This window comes from Atta cephalotes (genome assembly GCF_000143395.1).
Source record: "Atta cephalotes unplaced genomic scaffold scaffold00013, whole genome shotgun sequence".
Taxonomy (NCBI): Eukaryota; Metazoa; Arthropoda; class Insecta; order Hymenoptera; family Formicidae; genus Atta; species Atta cephalotes.
Window position 1 is genome coordinate 4,803,342 of NW_012130077.1, and position 17,327 is coordinate 4,820,668.

Genomic DNA, 17,327 nt, shown 5'->3' on the forward strand with positions numbered 1-17,327 from the left:
AGGTGTATTTAAAAGAAATATACTTAAGTTTTATACAGCAATAAATAAATATTAAAAAATCAGCATATAATTTTAAAAATAATAAAATTCCAATCGAGCAATACGCTTTTATAACATAATGAAAAACCATGTAATACTGCACTTTGCTATTTATATATTGTATATATAAATTTTTTATATAAGATATCTTTTTATATCTCTACTAGTTAGAGATATACAACTGTTAATTAACTTAAATCAAACACGCTGTGTATATATATATCTGAATATTTAAAAGTTTTATATTAAAGCTAATACAGCATGCCATTATTTATTATAATTAAGATATAGTTTAGCAAAAAATTGATATAATAGATTTACTCTTTATTTATTGCATTAACATAAGACGGAAACCACAATTGTTGTTGAAAACCTACACACACTCTATCTGAAGAAACATACTTAGATCTTCCCTTCTGAATTATCACTTTTGATAACTTCCTACATACACACATACGCACACGCACGCATGTACACACATATGTATATGCATATATATTTACTTATGTGAACATTTTTATGTATCTCATTTTTACTTTACGGTGTATGCATACATTTTTGCATTTCAATCTAATAGGATATAATACTGTCAAGAGACAATTGTCTGCATTTATATTTTACGTGCACATATTTCGGCCTGCCGGAATTTTTATTTACATCGCATAATTCCAATAAAACGAAAATAATGCCACTTAGAATTACTATATCTCCAATACCGAACGCTTTTTGGTAGATATCATGACTAACATTACGTAAAATATTTCGCACAAATTTAAATTTAAAGCGTCGCATATTATAATACATAATTATTAGTGATTCTTATGGAAGCCGTGTGTATTGTATGCAAATGTTATGTTTCGAATATTTAGCACAAGTGGATATAGAGTATCGACCAATTTTCTTTTTTAGCATGAAATCAATTACCTATAATTTTCTTCGATATAATTCTATATGTATGGATGTAATGCCAATGCTCTGCCGCGTAAGCCTTTTTGACCTCCAACACCACCCTTTGGTATAACATATCCTCCTGCATGTCTCGCTGTACCCTCTTCCTCTAAGTTGCCATTACTTTCAATCAAATCGCGTAAGGGCCAACAAGCCAAGTGACGCGATTTACCGTGACGTGCCAGAACATGATATCCCTGTCTAAAAATATTAACATCATAGTAATTTTAACAATCACAGTAAATTTTTTCTGTTCACTTTAAAATACGCTTTAAAATACATCTTAAAAAAGCAAATAAATGAATTTTAATAAAAATGAAAAAAAATAAATTAATATTATATATATATATATATATATATCATAAATTATGTATATAAAGTATGTATGTATATATATATATATATATATATATCGCAATAAAATTAATAACTGAAAGTAACTGAATTAATACATTTAATTATAGAAAACTAACATGCTTTCTTTATATATAATAAATTAGGGATGCATCAGATCGTAAAATTACCGGATATCGGATTTTTTCCGGATATTCGATCGGATTTTGGAATGTCTTCTAAAAAAAAAATTGTAGAGAAAAAAAATTGTGATTTTGCAACAATATATAAGATATTATAACATTATGAATATATATACTTATTTATAGAACATTTATATAATAAAAGATTTATATAATAAAAGATCAATAATATAAAATTTCAACCAGATGTATTCCCGAATATTAATAATATCCGGCTATCCGATCGGATAATACATTTTTTTTATTTTTTTATTTATTAACTTATTACTCTTTACCTCATTACTTTTATTTAATTCTAGATTGCTCTCAATTTTAGAGATTAGTGATAACCTAAGATAAGTAAAAATCCTCATTTGTATCATCTAATTAAATAATTCTTCATTACCGTTAATTTTATTTTCACCTGCTTTAATTATTTTCTTATTCTTATTATCTTTCTTATTTATATTAATTTTTTCGCTTGAACTTGATTCGTCATCTGATGAAATTATTTTAATATTTTTATTTTCTTTCGTCCCTATTCGGTCGGATGATAAAAAAGGATAATACTGGATATCGGATACTTTTCGGATATTCGATGCATCCCTATAATAAATGTTCTCCAGAAGAAAAATAGGAAAAATACAATCTGAAATTTAGAATACATCCCTCAATTATAAATTATACCTGGAAGAGATTAGACCCACAAGCAATGCCCAATGCGCTTTATGACCTTTTTTTAAACATGGAGCGTGATTGAAATCAGAATCATATGGTATCAACACCATTGCTCCATGTGCTAAAGCATGAGTTAACGTATCTGGACACTGTTGTAAATCTACTAAAATATCTGGTTTATGATCAGGTAAATATTCCGCAGCCAATGTTCCCATAAAATCGACACTATATACTTCTCCATGCTGTGTAAACCCTCGTACACGAGCTTCAGCAAGAAGTTGATTTACAGAAACTGGTTTTGTGTATTCTTGCGATGCCATAGAAAGTGCCACTAAACCGCACCTACAAAGCATTTAATACTTAACAATTATTAAAATTTAATACTAATTTAACATTTTACAATTTCGAAAAGTACAAGAATTAATTAAATGTAAACTAAATGTATTATAATTATGAAATAGAATTGATACAATTGCAAATAAGAAAAAATTACATCCTTTTTTCTCTTTTAAAATAAAAGAAGAATTACATAGTATTTTAATTAGTAGGTTCTGAGAAGACTTACTAAATACATTAAAATAATACTCACTGTGGTCCATCTTGAAGAATTGGTTCTACTTGACAGAAGTAAGTTACCTCTGCATCTTTCAACTCATTTCGTGAGATCAGCTTTTCGATTTCAGCTTCTGCAGATGTAAGTGTGATTTTGGCCCAAGAGGGCAGAGAATCAGTATCATTGACTTCCGTTTTCTCACACATAGGTATTTCTGGCAAACTAGAGAGGGTCGGGGATGGTGCTGGCATTTCTCAATGCCAAAATGTAAATAAATAATCGTTGAATTTGATATAAAAAGATATACAAATGTTTTAATAGCTAAGAAATGTCACCCACAGATGCAAGAAGTCTTGTTTGTATCATTGCTTACAATGACTTTGACAACATTCAAAAAGAATATTCTCTGTTCATTCTAGAAAGTTCCTTGGAATTTCCTGCAAGATTTACAAAAACATAATTCACACAAATAACCATATAAGATTTGATTCAAATGCAATTAATTTTAGAAAGCACACACATTGTTACTTGAAACTTGAATTATTCTTGTTATGTGAGTCTATATTATATACAGGACAATCTATAGGGAGGAGATTATTGAAGTATATTTTTACGATTATTAAGTCGATTAACGCTAAAAGACTCTACCACTACGAATACGAACACAATGATTAGCACGATAATATAATAAGATAATATAATAAATATACAAAGACAATGTCAATGTTTTACAAATTGAAAATCGAACGTACTCTTCGAGAGACTTATAACTTCTAATGGCAGCGCATCGCACAATCAACGTGGAAAGAGACAATAATCAATTTCTAACGGGATATAAACATATTAAGCCAAGAGATCTCGATGTTAATTACGAGTACAAACGATGCGAACGATGCGGAAGTTAGTTTTTGGAGAGAGGAAACGAGTTGACGATTTTTATTTATCATATAACGACAAGATGACTGGTTACGCCTGGTTGCGCCGTATGACTTTGACATTTGCACGTCACGTTCGTCCCCTCCCCCTTCTTGCCGCACAGTTGACACCGTGTGACAAATCGTGACTCATGCATATACATTATATAATTCCGCGATGAGTACCAACACATTAGCATGCATTCACATTACGCTTAAGCGTTTCAGCGCTTCAGTGCCGCGCGAGTTCGTAGTGTTCGTACCAAATAAATGCTTTAACCGATACGTCAACTCGAAGCTTTTCAAAGTCTCATGATAGAGCCGCCGACAAAGACCTTTTCAAACACGAGTGTGCAGGGGTTAGGCTCTACTCGCAGACGTCCGTCAATGACGACCGACGAATAGTCGCAAGTAGTCGACGAACGACTACGAACAACCAAGTGTCGGGAACGTCTACCACAGTCTTCCGAAAATATACACCAGTGTATGTACATCATGCATGCACACACGCGTATATGTATATACTTTCTGATAAGAAGATTCTCGCGATATGACACATGAAACGATAGCTCGAACCATGATATAAGAATACAAGAGGTGCATTTGGGAAGACGCTATTAACGTCTGTGTCATTCTATCCTTGTTTTACATCTAATAAACAACGAAGATAGAATGATAGAGATAGTGCTGCTAATAGTGTCCCTCTGAACGCATCAAAGGTATATCATTGGGCATAAAGCTGCTTTTTCATACGAGCAAAGAAAAGCTAGCGTTTATCCCCACTCCGTCACAATTTAAATTCAGCGTTGAAAAGCTATTGCATCCTTCCTTTTCATGGAGCGAAGTTTCGCTGGCGAAGTTACTCCCACTATATCGTGAAAAGGAGCATTGACTAACAATTAAAAAAATTGATCAATCAAAAAATGCTTCGAAATATTTGGCCAATCAAGTGGGCCATAATCAGAGTTATTTCGCTCATAATTGGACAGTCGAACTTTGAGCATTTATTCGCTATTTTGGCGAAAATTGATAGAGAGAGAATAAAACGCCAGCTTTTACTCGCTGAAATTGCACATAAAGTCAGTTCTACATTAGTTGCAAGCCGATCGCAAGTTTGTTGCGACAGTCAATGAAGCTTGCATTTTGAAATCAACGCTTTATATTGGCTGTCGCAACAAACTTGCGATCGGTTTACAACTAATGTAGAACCATACTTAATGTATAAGAAAATGTACCAATCAAAGTCCTTCATTTTCTTCCTTTCCATGTAATAAACAACTCTGATTGGCTGGATTTCTTATGTCTTATGTGTTATGCGTTATGCAAGAGTCTGCTCTCCACGAGCAAATCCACTAATATCCACACGACTTACATAGTCGCATAAACGTATGCGGATAAAGAAAATTATCCAATCACATTTAATGTGCGTCTTAAGAGAAATGCGATTGGATAATTTTCTTTATGATACATTTATATGGCTGTGCAAGTTTGTGTGGATATAGCCTGAAGTACGCAATGCTTGTTTTTCTGCTGGATTGCTAGCTGGATTAGGATCTTGTCACCATATTGGATGCGATATTGGCAGCATCGCAACCAATACGGTAGCAAAATTCTAAGTCCGGATCTACAATAAATTTTTAAGTCATAAAAAATGGACAAATCACAATCGATTAAGAGCTCCACACAATGAAAGGAATAGAGAATAGAGAATGGAGAATAAGGGGCTCCGCACAATAAAAGGAACAGGAAACAGAGAGCAGAGAATAAGAATTTCAACCTATCAGAAACTGTGTATTCCACAATACATGATTTCTGATAGGTTAAAATTCTTATTCTCTGTTCTCTGTTCCTTTTATCGTGCGGATCCCCTTATTCTTCTCGCATTCGCCCGTAATTGGTCAATTTCTTAAAGCTTAAGGCTTAGAATACCTATTATATTGTATAGATTCTAACTAATCCAGCTAGCAATCCAGCAGGAAAACAAGCATTGTGTGCTGCCGACTTGTTAATTCTACATTGTGAACGGCACCCTCAAGCAGTGAAGCAGCAACCAACGAAATGATATTTAATGGCGTAAAGGTGCCTTTTCATGTTGATATTCAACGCTCATTTTCAGCATCAATATAGGTCACTTAATCAAAATTGACGCAGATATTCGTGAAATTCTCATCACGTGACTTATTTTGATGACGAAAATGTGTCGAATGTCAAAACAGGTCACGTGATCAAAATTGACGAATACCAAGCATCAATCTTGATCATGTCGAGCGTCAGCATGAAAATGCAGCTTAAAATTACTAACATTTTGACGACATTGTTCACGAGCTCTTTTATCACTTTGTTCTCTACTCTCTCCATTCTTTCTTTTTTTCGTTGTTGTTCCTTGTGGAAGGTATGTGATATTGAATTTCAAATGTATATATTATTTTGTTATATATAATTGTTTAAATATATATAAAATTAATAATTATGAATATTATTACATTATTAGCTGAAGTGAGAAGAACCGCTGATTGTAAAAATGGTGGCTCAGAAAAAACAGGTAATTGGCAATGCCACGTGCTCGTTCATAAATATTCTTTAGCAAAGTTTTTAAAGCCTTTTCAATAAATATTTATTAATTGTATTATTATAATATTTCTTATAATATTAATATTACTATTACAATTATTATAACCTATGCAAATCATATTTGTGATTGTTTCGAAGTTAAATGAAAAATTGAGATTATGCAAAACACAGCAATCTGAAATAAATTGGCTATTTCAGCATTCATATTGTTTTAAACTTATGTCTGTTTATTGAAGATAAAAAAAAAGTAGTACTTTCTAGGATAATTATTTAGAATAGCTACCTCACCTTCGATTTTAATGAAATTAGATCAGATTCGAGCGTTTCACTAAAAACGAAGGCCTGTTCTGCTCTTGCTATGTACAAAAAGTTGTAAACTCATGTGGAATCGCAAAGTGAGAAATTTAATAAAAAAGAAATTGATTTTTTTGATTTTACAAGGGTTTTACAAGAGGAGGAGCGAGAATCCTTCACACATATATGTATTTAGTAATTATAGAGGATTTTGCTTCCTCCCGCACCTCTGTGGATCAATTGTTATTAAATCATCTGCAATTGTTAAGTACATATATATGCGAAGGATTCTCTCTCTCTTCTCCCTTGTAAAACCAAAATTAATTTTTTTTTTATTAAATCTTTATGTACAAACTTGGAAACCTATGTGGAATCATGAAAAGTTGTAAACCCATGAGCAATGAAAGAGAAAGATGATCTGAATATTAAACAAACATTATTGCTATTCTAAATAATTACCCTTTCCAGATAATATAAATATATTTTAATCAACAATTTGTAATTTCTTGTTACTTTTGTAATGTTAAGCATATTTATTGAAATTTTATTACTGAATTATATAGAAAAAGGCCCAGGAGAGCATCAATACCAGATTAGCTCTCGTCATGAAATCTGGTAAATATGTCCTTGGTTATAAGCAGACTCTGAAGTCCCTTCGTCAAGGCAAAGCCAAATTGGTCATCATTGCTAGTAATACACCACCATTAAGGTGAGACTGAGAAGTAGCACTCCTTTTGTATCAACAAATTGACATGTTTAATGAAGTCTCTTATAGCGTTTTCCACTTAGAAAACTGAGCACCAATGCCGTACTAGGTTTTGATGAAATCTGAGCTAGTATAGTAATATTGCAGGTTTAGTATGATTCAATGAAACACAGCAATGAATATTACTTATTTTATAATAATATATGATTTATTTATTTCTTACAAAAAATATTAATTTTTCTTGAATTTCAAAATTGTTTAACTCAAAATGTTTATATTATGGCATAGATATTACTACATTTATTGGAAACAATATTGTTATGGAATTAATTAGAATAATATAATATTGTATTATATTTTACTTTAACATAATATCATCTCAAAGCTTAAATACAGCCTCAATTTCAGTCAATTTCAACTTGTACTGGTCTCTACTTTAAAGACAATAGAGAAAAAGTTTATCTCAGTATAACTTTTTTTTGCATTAGTTTCGTCAATGAAACATTAAACACTGACTACGTTTATGGCTTGATTTATGTTGAAATTATAACATCAATGTTATGTGTGAAATTGGCCAATCATAGCATTCCTCTAAAGAATGGAATGACTGTTGACGTATTTGGCCCGAGTGAGTTTGCACTAATTTGGGTTATATTAATGATGTTTTCCTTAGATATAAAACATGTAACATCAATCAATAGTAGAACATTATCCAACTCAAATCGGTGTAAACCTGCTCGAGTAAAAAACGCTATGTAATTAATCACTTTTCTAACATCGATATAATTCGATTATAACTTCAACAAAGCATCGGGCCATATAAACATAGTTATAGAAAATATCCGAACTGGTTTTAATAATGGAACAATTGCATTCAGTGTGCGGCAGTGTTTCACTAGTTCTCCCAGTAGAAAACGCTATTAAATGGATAAAATTTGTAAATTTATAAATATAAATTTTCTATATTTTAGAATTAGTAAAGTATCAATTAAATGAGTAATCTACATTAAAATTATGTATTAAAAGAGATTGAAAATATTATATGACTGTCAATTTGTGTATTATAAATTGTAATAGGAGTACTATGGAGTAGTCTCCTGCTCCTGCTTGTAAGTGCAGGGAGTATTGAATTATAATTCTTCAACATTTCAATAAAACATGATTTGTTTGAATTTAACAGGAAATCCGAAATCGAATATTATGCGATGTTGGCAAAGACTGGTGTACATCATTATACCGGAAATAATATCGAGCTAGGTACAGCCTGTGGTAAATATTTCCGTGTTTGTACACTTTCGATCACAGATCCTGGCAATTCTGACATTATAAAGTCAATGCCGACTGGTGATCAAGCATAATGTATATTTTTAATTTAATAAAAAATACGAAACAATTTTAAAAAAATTAATTTATTTCTGTTCTTAATCTAAATATTTGTATGTATGTATGTGTACATACACACACACACATATACCAGAGAGAAACCTGAGAAATGACGTGAGAGCCTTTTTCCGCAAAATGCGGCCGACTATTGTCCTCTGAAGAAATGGATGTAAACTACACAATAATATCCATTTTTTTGTGACGCCTAATGAAAATAAATTGCTGAAATAATTCAAATCTATCAAATTAATAGAGATTCAGGTTTCTCTCTGTATTCATAGTCAGATCTATTTAAGATTGTCTTAAGTAATCAATTTTAAGATGACGTGAACTAATCAGACGAACATACAGCTGTATTAGCATCTTAGGACATTACTTAAGATCTTAAAATAAGAATCGACTGAATATCAAAATGAATTCCGCCTTTAATGCATATGGCACACTGGATGCGACAAGCGATATCCAATAAGAACTCTATATATTTGATATTTATTTTATAATTTCAAATATTTCGTATCAAGTATCCAGCAAACGAGAATGGATTAAAATGGATTGAAACTTTTTTCTATTCAAATACGTATTTTAAATAGCGAATACTTTTTTTAGATTTAATTGGAGTCAATTGAATTCAATCAGATTCAATTGGATGTAATTGGATTGAAAAACTGCATTTCAAAATTTTGAATTGAACATTATTCACAATGTACAGAAAAAGCTAATATTATTTTTAGATTGAAAGATATAAAGATATGCTCCATGCAATTTCTATAAATGAATAAAAATGCATTCAGAATTGAAAAACATTTTAACATTCGTGAATCAATATTTCTGAAAATCTGAATCCATTTCAATTCATTTCAATCCATTCTCATTTGCTGGACAGAAAACATTAAAAATGTAAAGAATTTAAGAATATATTATTTTACTTATCGTAATATTCGTTATTATTTCGACAGTTAAACTAATCAGCTTGTTCAATTATTTGTCTTTGTTATTTACCAATTAATAAAAAAGGATAAAACTATATATCATGCATTTTATGTGCAAGGGTATATCCAAACAGCTTGCATAGTCGCATAAAGAAAATTATCCAATCATATTTACGTGCGTCTTTATAGGAGAAATGTGATTGGATAATTTTCTTTATGCATATAATACGTTTATGCAATTGTTTGGATATATCCTTACTCGGAAACGCACTCTGAGGCTCGTACAAGTAGGTAGCCATGCCGCTCTTCTTTACATTAATATCGATTTATCATCGCCAGTATTAGGTATCAATTATGAAACTTTATTCTTAGGATGGAAAGTGAAAAGTGAAAATTTTAATCATTGAAGTTAATGAAGAAATTTTTCATTTTTCACTTTTTATCCTAGGAAAAAAGTTTCATGATTGATACCCTGAAAAAATGAATCTGTGTACCTTCAGAAAAGTGAATCTTGCTATGTAGTTTGGACTTCGTTAGAGGGCAGTAATTGCGCGGCAGCATTTTGCGAGCCTAAGGGTCTGAGATCTGAGATTTCTCTCTGATAACTGTTTCCACCATGGTCGGATGGTAGTTTCATCTTCATCTCGTGTTTTCGTCATATTTTCGTTTCTGTAGCATAATCAGAGGTAAATTTTGATGCAATTTTTTGATGAATTAATCCCGGTTGTACCAATGTTACCTTGACTTTAAGCTTAAAACTATTTTTCCTTTTCTCTAGAGAGAAAAGGATATCTCCAATATGTATGATTACATGTTAAAAGACAGTATATATGCTTTTGCAGTTATTGCCTCCGATGTACATGTACTTTGATTATATTGAATTATAATTTATTGCGTTAACTGCTTCGATAAAGACAATACTTAAACGAATATTTGTTCAGGTTAATATTATACAAGCGAAATTATTTCCTAGATATTTAATATTATTTTCTCTGTAATAATATTAAATATGACAAATATAATATATACGCAGTACTATTGTAGAAAATTACATAATTATACTAGTTTTAATATGCTAATAAAATCTATATCCAAATTATTTAAATAATAACTTCTTTTTCAGAAAGAATTAATTCTATGTGAGTATAAAAATTCATGTAGAAAAATGCCACAGAACGAATATATTGAGAGGCACCGTAAGCTCCATGGTCGCCGTTTGGACTATGAAGAAAGAAAGAGGAAGAGAGAGGCTCGTGCTCCTCACAAACGAGCAGAGCAAGCCCGTACTTTGCGTGGTTTAAAAGCTAAAATATTCAACAAAGAGCGACGCAACGAGAAGATTCAAATAAAAAAGAAGATTAGAGCTCATGAAGAGAAGAAAGTAAAGGTGAAATCTGATAAGTTGCCCGAAGGAGCATTGCCTGTATATCTGCTGGATCGTGATGTTACAAAACGTGCGAAAGTGCTGTCGAATATGATAAAACAAAAACGAAAGGAGAAAGTTGGCAAATGGGATGTTCCAATACCTAAAGTGAGAGCGCAATCAGAGTCTGAAGTTTTCAAAGTAGTGAGAAGTGGGAAGACGAAACGGAAATCATGGAAGCGCATGGTGACTAAAGTGACCTTTGTAGGAGAGAATTTTACAAGGAAACCGCCGAAATTTGAAAGATTCATCAGACCGATGGCATTAAGATTCAAAACCGCACATGTAACTCATCCCGAGCTCAAGGCAACTTTCTCGTTGCCGATTATTGGCGTTAAAAAAAATCCGAGTTCCCCTATGTACACAAATTTAGGTGTTATTACCAAGGGAACTATTATTGAAGTGAATATCTCAGAATTAGGTCTTGTAACACAATCGGGTAAAGTTGTATGGGGAAAATTTGCTCAAGTTACGAATAATCCTGAGAATGATGGATGTATCAATGCTGTTTTGCTTGTATAAATTTGTATTATAATTCCTAAATTATGATTTTACTGATAATTTTTGAAATATTTTATTATATGTACAATAGCAATGATAATTTACAACAATTTATATTAAAAATACAGTATAATAATTAGGAAAGGCATAAGAGTCAGCTATAACATTGTATTATAGTCATAATGAGAAAGGACAATATAATTGGATATTAATATACAATTAAATATTTAATTGTATGTTAGTATCCAATTATATTATGTTGTTCCTCATTCTAACTATAATATTGCATTAAATCGAATATCTGAAGATGATTCAATCAGGAAATCAAAACATGTAATCATTATTTATATTTTATGTATTAATTTTGTAATATTATATGATTATTGTAGCTGACTCTTATATGCCCTTTCTAATTGTTATATTGTATTTGACATTAAGAGTTCTGTATTTGTTTTGTTTATATTAAAAAATAATTTCCTGATAATATCCTGTACATACATAGCCATAGTTATATTTTATGAATACACTACTTATTTATTATTACAGATTAAACAAGCGCCACTTTGTAAGAAGAATAATTGAAAAGACATACTTTTCTTTTTTTTTTTATTAACGTTATTCCACCAAAATTACATTTTTCATATTAATACTATACATTATTGATAAAAAAAATATATATATATATATATATATGCGTGCGTGCAAGTAGAAAAAAAGGTGTTTTTTTTAAGATGTAATCACTAATCCAGCAGGAAAACAAGTATCGTGTGTGTCGCAAGTTTTAGCCAGGTTAATCCGCCGAACTCCTTAGTGATTCTTTCGATCCCTTCTTTTACAGATACACTTTACATGCGCGAAATGAGAGAACGCACTTGTGACCAACAAGACAAAGAAACTGATCAAAATCTCGTTACAAATTCTTTGAAGCATTTGATGGACCAATTAGAAGAAAGAATTTTACAAACTAACCAATTAAAAAATACTTTAAAGCGTTTGTAGCATTGTGTTGATCATATCCAGAGAATCATGGGTGAGAAGCGGAGAGTGTTCTCTGATTGGTTCTGCCATTTATTGTGCACTTCCGCACAATAAATGTGCATGGTGTATACTTATATGTATGTACATATACACACTAGTACAATACTAGTGTGTGCAGCACTGTATGTCCATCACGCTCCTACCATATCTCCAAAGCTGGTTCTATATTAATTGCAAACTGATTGCTTTGGGGATATGGTATGCAAGTTTGTTGCGCCAATCTGAAACTTGCATTTTGAAATCAACACTTCATATTGCTTTCGCAACAAACAAAGAATTGATCCCCTGTATCTTGAAAATTACAAAGAGCGAATTTACTAGAATACTAATAATTTCATTGGTCAACATCTAGTAAATTTGCTCACTTTTGTAATTTTCACCTTGTTTGAAGATACAGAATCGGCTCCCAGGACGTCGATAATTGTGTATTTTGAAAAGAGATGATAATAAAAATGAGCAAATTCACTAGTTATTGACCAATTGAATTATGAATGTTCTAATAAATTTGCTTACTTTTATAATTTTCATTTCATTTCGAGATATCGAAATGAACTCCCAGAACTTGCGGTGGAAAAAGAACAGACCTTATAGCACACAGAGCTGAGCATATTCCTGAACGCACTTGTATAAGTGAGAGATGTTAGGTGAGAGCCTTCTCTTATTTCGAAGAAAAGATCAATAATGTTCTCTATCGCGTGACGTCACACAATGTGAACGTATGAATAGGTCTCGTGATACTTGTTGATCTTATCCGGTAAGTATTATTTTACAAGAATTGCATCAGGAGTAAGTACGTGCGATATACGGCTTATTTCGTTTGTTGAAAGCTCCCCTTATATCGTCCCCTTATGTTACGATAATAATTATCATATCGCGCCGTTAAGTATTTAATACTGATGAGTGTTGGTCTACTTGAGAGATAATAGTAACAGCTATCATTTGAATAATTTCTGTTTCTCCATATCATTCAGCGATCAAATGTACACTGTCATCTAATAACACTTCTGAAATATGAAACGTCGCATTTATATGCAATCCACATGTATGAAATTAATTTATTTTGTTATATATTATTTTATAAATGCAGTCTTAATCGATATCGTTTAAATGTGTGTAAACTTCTTACAGACGGTGATTCATATTTTGTTTTCATTTTTTTTTGTATGTGTAAAAACAAAGATATCTTTTATCATCTGTTTGTCTTCTGTTTTTCACCTGTTGCTTCTATAGATTAGTGTCTATATAAAAAAAAATTCATCGTTATTATTTGGTTATTATTTTGGAGACATAAAATGCAAGTGTCGAATTATCCATATGAATATGTAAGATGTGTAGGTATGTTTACAACAGCCAGAAATTTGATAAAATTGCTGTGATGATAGAAAATTGAATGTGGATTATGTTTCTATCAACACAGCAAGTTACATAGCTTTATATAATGTAAGACATTTATAGAATAAACTTAACATATGTTTGTCTCTACATTGTAAAATTTATTTTATATATTATTTTAAATGTTATTTACTAATATTCATCAATATTAATCAATATTTTTTTTTGTATTTATTAACACTTATCGATATTTTTGTCATATAATGAGATATTTTTAGATATGGAGCAAATAAGAGAGGCACCCCAAATTCAATCTCACTCTTTGGAAGGTTTCATTCCTCTTCTCAGTCTTACTGAGGGATGTGGCGCGCTTCTTGTAATCTTGATGATTGTGTGGACAGGATATTATAGACAAGGTTTCTCATGGAGATCTAATCCAAAACTCGAATTTAACTGGCATCCTTTATTAATGACTATAGGGCTTGTATTTCTATATGCCAATGGTACAATATAAAAGTAAAAAGTTTCCTACATCACATATATGCTCGTATACATATGATTTACGAATCTATTTTCTATTTGTAGCCATGCTTCTCTATAGAACACAAAGAAATGTTCGCAAACAGCGACTAAAGTTAACTCATGCAGGAATAATGTTGTTTATTATATTGTTAATGGTGATCGCTTTAGTAGCCGTCTTCGACAGTCACAATCTTGCTCCGCTTCCTATACCAAATATGTATTCTCTACATAGTTGGGTTGGATTGACTACCGTAATATTATTCTGCTGTCAGGTAAATCTATGAAACTTGCCTGACAATCTTGTATTCATAGACATATATGTCAATATATTTTTGTTTACAGTGGGTCGCTGGATGTGTTTCCTTCCTTTATCCCGGATTGCAAACTCCATTACGGGCTTCTTATATGCCATTGCACGTATTTTTTGGCATTGCAGCCTTTGTGGGCGCAATTGCTTCGTGCTTGTTGGGACTTAACGAGAAAGCGATCTTTGCATTACAGTTAGTAGCGATAGACTTAGTTAGTAAATATGATGAGTAATCAAAAAATATATTTTTCTATTTGAAATTTCAGAAGTAAATATTCAGCCTTCGTCAGTGAAGGGATATTGATAAACTTTATAGGATTACTGCTCGTATTGTTTGGAGGCTTATCTGTATATTTAGTAACGCAGGAACGTTATCGGCGTTTGTCAAGACCTGAGGATGAAGTCTTGTTATCCGGCTAATAGGAATTATGATGTGTTGCCAGATTTGTTCATCGATATAAATAAACTGGATGGTTACTATTCCAAACTTAATAAGTATTACTTAATAAGTATTACTTAATAAGTATTTATTATAAATTTCTTACGTGAGTTTTACGTTAATTTCATAAATAAGGTTGATTCAATTGATTGAAGTATATATACAAAAAAGTACAAGTATATATACAAAAAAAGAAACAATGGCACGTTCAGATAAAGCGTTATCAGATAAAATTGCCAATCATTTTACTGAGTGATTGAACGTGATTGATTTGACAAAAATTCTCAATGTTTTTAAGAATTTTTCAGATTTTAAAGGAATATACAAAGATCGGTTCAAAGTATTCAACTAAAATTTCACCATTAAAAAAAAATATTTTAATTTATACAAAAAATCTGAAAAATTTTCTAAAATTATAAAATTAATACGAAAATTCTGAAATTTTGAAAAAATTAGAAATTTTTTTTAAATTATATGAAGAATTCTAAAAAAAATTTTTATCACAGCAAGTAAAAATCAATTATGTATAATCGCTTAGTAAGCAAGCCAGCTTTCTGGTTTAAATATGTGTTATGTTTGTGTCCAATATTTTATTATATCTTTTTGTATTCTAGTCTACTTTTTAATATCTTAATAAAAAATATATATATATGTTTATAAGTTAACATTTATATATTAATTCAGAAGTATAATTTTTCCGGAAACTGGTGCTATACAATATGATGTTATACAATATATACAATATATATGTAATATATAATTGCTATACATAATGACAATGTATATTTTGTGGCTTATATTTTCAACTAATTTAATTAACAACTGATTAAAATGTAATATTAGGTGTAATAAAAAGAAATCCATTATTTTTGCATGAAATTGAATGGAAAAATAATGGATTTCTTTTTACTACACCTAATATATATATATATATATATATATATGTACACATGTATAAATATGTAATATCAATATATGAAATCTCATCATAAAAGTAATTTTAATTTATGAAAATGATCGTTTTCTAAAAGCAAGCAAGGCAGAAATCAATTTATGATTAATATAAATCGAAAATGTTCAAAAAGTCCCCTCATTTACTACGCTTTTCAAGAGTGATTCTTGTCCTTTTATCTTTGTCCAATTGTTTTATCCTCTTGAATTATTTTCTAAAGAAGAGATACAAAGTTTTTTTTATTCCTGCACTAGACTTTCACTTTCACCAAATATCAAATATAAATCTATAGGATCTATTTTACTCAAATTCCAAAGTACATTATTAGTTCAAATATAAAAACAGATGGTTCCGTTTGTTTCTTTTTCTATATCGCAATCTTGTTCAAAAAATGTGATCGAAAACCGGAATCGTAATCTCTTTCAAAAATTAACATTCTCTCTCTTCTCTTATAATTAATTCTTATAAAAATATATGTTTCTATTATTATAACAACTTTATCAAAAAAATGCATTCGCACCGCTTCTAGATATTTTCGCTCCCTCTGGGACTGCATTTCCGAACCAATCGACAGCGATAACGAAAACAAAAAAAAGGAAAATAACAAAAACATTTCGCGCCGTCGTACCGTGCGATGTACGCGCGCATATATATCGTTGTGGCCCATTTAACTCGCGACGAAACGGAACACGCCCATTCCGCGCTTATGCAATTGTAAACTGATTGTAAACATCGTCGTGCAATCATTGCCGACGACGTCTTCTCCGCGACGCGTGTATCACTTGTGTGGGTACACGCGACGTCGCGTTTTTCGCGACTAGCATCACGCACAGCATTATAAGCGTCCCCCAGCCATCGGAATCATCAGATAAGGATTGCCGCGCGAGCTGACAACTACGGCGCTCCTCAAGAATTCTCTTCCTCTTGTCTTCTGTTCTCGCGCGGAAAGTAATTCGGCGTGAGCGCTCGATAGTGCAGTAAAAATAATAAGTCATTCAATGGTTAACCAAATACCTGTGCCGCAGGCCAAATATGAATTATTAACTAACATACGACAGTGAGTACATCGAAAGTCTCTGCGAAATGAAAGCGCTCGGAACGCGAATGCGTCGCCTTTCGGAGCTGCTTTTATAGTCATTTTATAATTAATACATGCGAGAGAGAGAGAGAGAGGAGGGGAGGGGGGGAGGAGAAGTAAAAGGTAAATTTGTATCGTATTTCTCGCGCTATGAACAAGACAATATGTACGTCATCGCTGGTACTTTTAAACCTTCCCCGCCTCT

General features: G+C 31.4%; 5 protein-coding genes across 5 annotated transcripts in view; 4 read left to right on the top strand and 1 right to left on the bottom strand.

Annotated features, from left to right (window-relative positions):
• Positions 1 to 986: 986 nt before the first annotated feature.
• LOC105617555 (UPF0692 protein CG33108) lies at positions 987 to 2,984 on the bottom strand. Its single transcript, XM_012199110.1, has 3 exons — positions 2,770 to 2,984; positions 2,190 to 2,522; positions 987 to 1,188 (listed from the first exon to the last, which is right to left on the bottom strand). The coding sequence occupies exons 1-3, from the start codon at positions 2,982 to 2,984 to the stop codon at positions 987 to 989; spliced, it is 750 nt and encodes a 249-aa protein (XP_012054500.1).
• Positions 2,985 to 6,000: 3,016 nt separating this feature from the next.
• Positions 6,001 to 8,622, top strand: LOC105617556 (60S ribosomal protein L30). The gene is made up of 4 exons (XM_012199111.1): positions 6,001 to 6,039; positions 6,139 to 6,189; positions 7,076 to 7,221; positions 8,399 to 8,622. Exons 2-4 carry the CDS (start codon positions 6,169 to 6,171, stop codon positions 8,574 to 8,576), a joined length of 345 nt encoding a protein of 114 aa, XP_012054501.1. The 5' UTR covers positions 6,001 to 6,039; positions 6,139 to 6,168; the 3' UTR covers positions 8,577 to 8,622.
• A 2,073-nt stretch (positions 8,623 to 10,695) lies between these two features.
• Positions 10,696 to 11,561, top strand: LOC105617557 (ribosome biogenesis protein NSA2 homolog). Its single transcript, XM_012199113.1, has one exon. It carries the CDS (start codon positions 10,696 to 10,698, stop codon positions 11,473 to 11,475), a length of 780 nt encoding a protein of 259 aa, XP_012054503.1. The 3' UTR covers positions 11,476 to 11,561.
• Positions 11,562 to 13,652: 2,091 nt separating this feature from the next.
• Positions 13,653 to 15,073, top strand: LOC105617558 (cytochrome b561-like). Its single transcript, XM_012199114.1, has 5 exons — positions 13,653 to 13,827; positions 14,103 to 14,327; positions 14,410 to 14,618; positions 14,689 to 14,846; positions 14,920 to 15,073. Exons 1-5 carry the CDS (start codon positions 13,785 to 13,787, stop codon positions 15,071 to 15,073), a joined length of 789 nt encoding a protein of 262 aa, XP_012054504.1. The 5' UTR covers positions 13,653 to 13,784.
• A 1,969-nt stretch (positions 15,074 to 17,042) lies between these two features.
• LOC105617559 (chitinase-3-like protein 2) overlaps positions 17,043 to 17,327 on the top strand; it is a 5,490-nt gene continuing 5,205 nt past the window's right edge. Inside the window, exon 1 of the mRNA XM_012199115.1 lies at positions 17,043 to 17,101. Within this exon, the coding sequence (XP_012054505.1) occupies positions 17,043 to 17,101 (59 nt within the window). The remainder of the gene's footprint in view (positions 17,102 to 17,327) is intronic.

What these genes read in the sequence shown, in the direction of transcription:
- LOC105617555 (XM_012199110.1), bottom strand. Translation starts at nt 2,984, where the DNA reads ATGCCAGCACCATCCCCGACCCTCTCTAGTTTGCCAGAAATACCTATG. An exon ending in ATTCTTCAAGATGGACCACA is followed by an intron (nt 2,523 to 2,769) that starts GTGAGTATTATT and finishes AATGCTTTGTAG; the next exon opens with GTGCGGTTTAGTGGCACTTT. An exon ending in GTGGGTCTAATCTCTTCCAG is followed by an intron (nt 1,189 to 2,189) that starts GTATAATTTATA and finishes TAATATTTTTAG; the next exon opens with ACAGGGATATCATGTTCTGG.
- LOC105617556 (XM_012199111.1), top strand. Translation starts at nt 6,169, where the DNA reads ATGGTGGCTCAGAAAAAACAG. An exon ending in TGGTGGCTCAGAAAAAACAG is followed by an intron (nt 6,190 to 7,075) that starts GTAATTGGCAAT and finishes TGAATTATATAG; the next exon opens with AAAAAGGCCCAGGAGAGCAT. An exon ending in AGTAATACACCACCATTAAG is followed by an intron (nt 7,222 to 8,398) that starts GTGAGACTGAGA and finishes TGAATTTAACAG; the next exon opens with GAAATCCGAAATCGAATATT.
- LOC105617557 (XM_012199113.1), top strand. Translation starts at nt 10,696, where the DNA reads ATGCCACAGAACGAATATATTGAGAGGCACCGTAAGCTCCATGGTCGC.
- LOC105617558 (XM_012199114.1), top strand. Translation starts at nt 13,785, where the DNA reads ATGCAAGTGTCGAATTATCCATATGAATATGTAAGATGTGTAG. An exon ending in TGTATTTCTATATGCCAATG is followed by an intron (nt 14,328 to 14,409) that starts GTACAATATAAA and finishes TTCTATTTGTAG; the next exon opens with CCATGCTTCTCTATAGAACA. An exon ending in AAAGCGATCTTTGCATTACA is followed by an intron (nt 14,847 to 14,919) that starts GTTAGTAGCGAT and finishes TTGAAATTTCAG; the next exon opens with AAGTAAATATTCAGCCTTCG.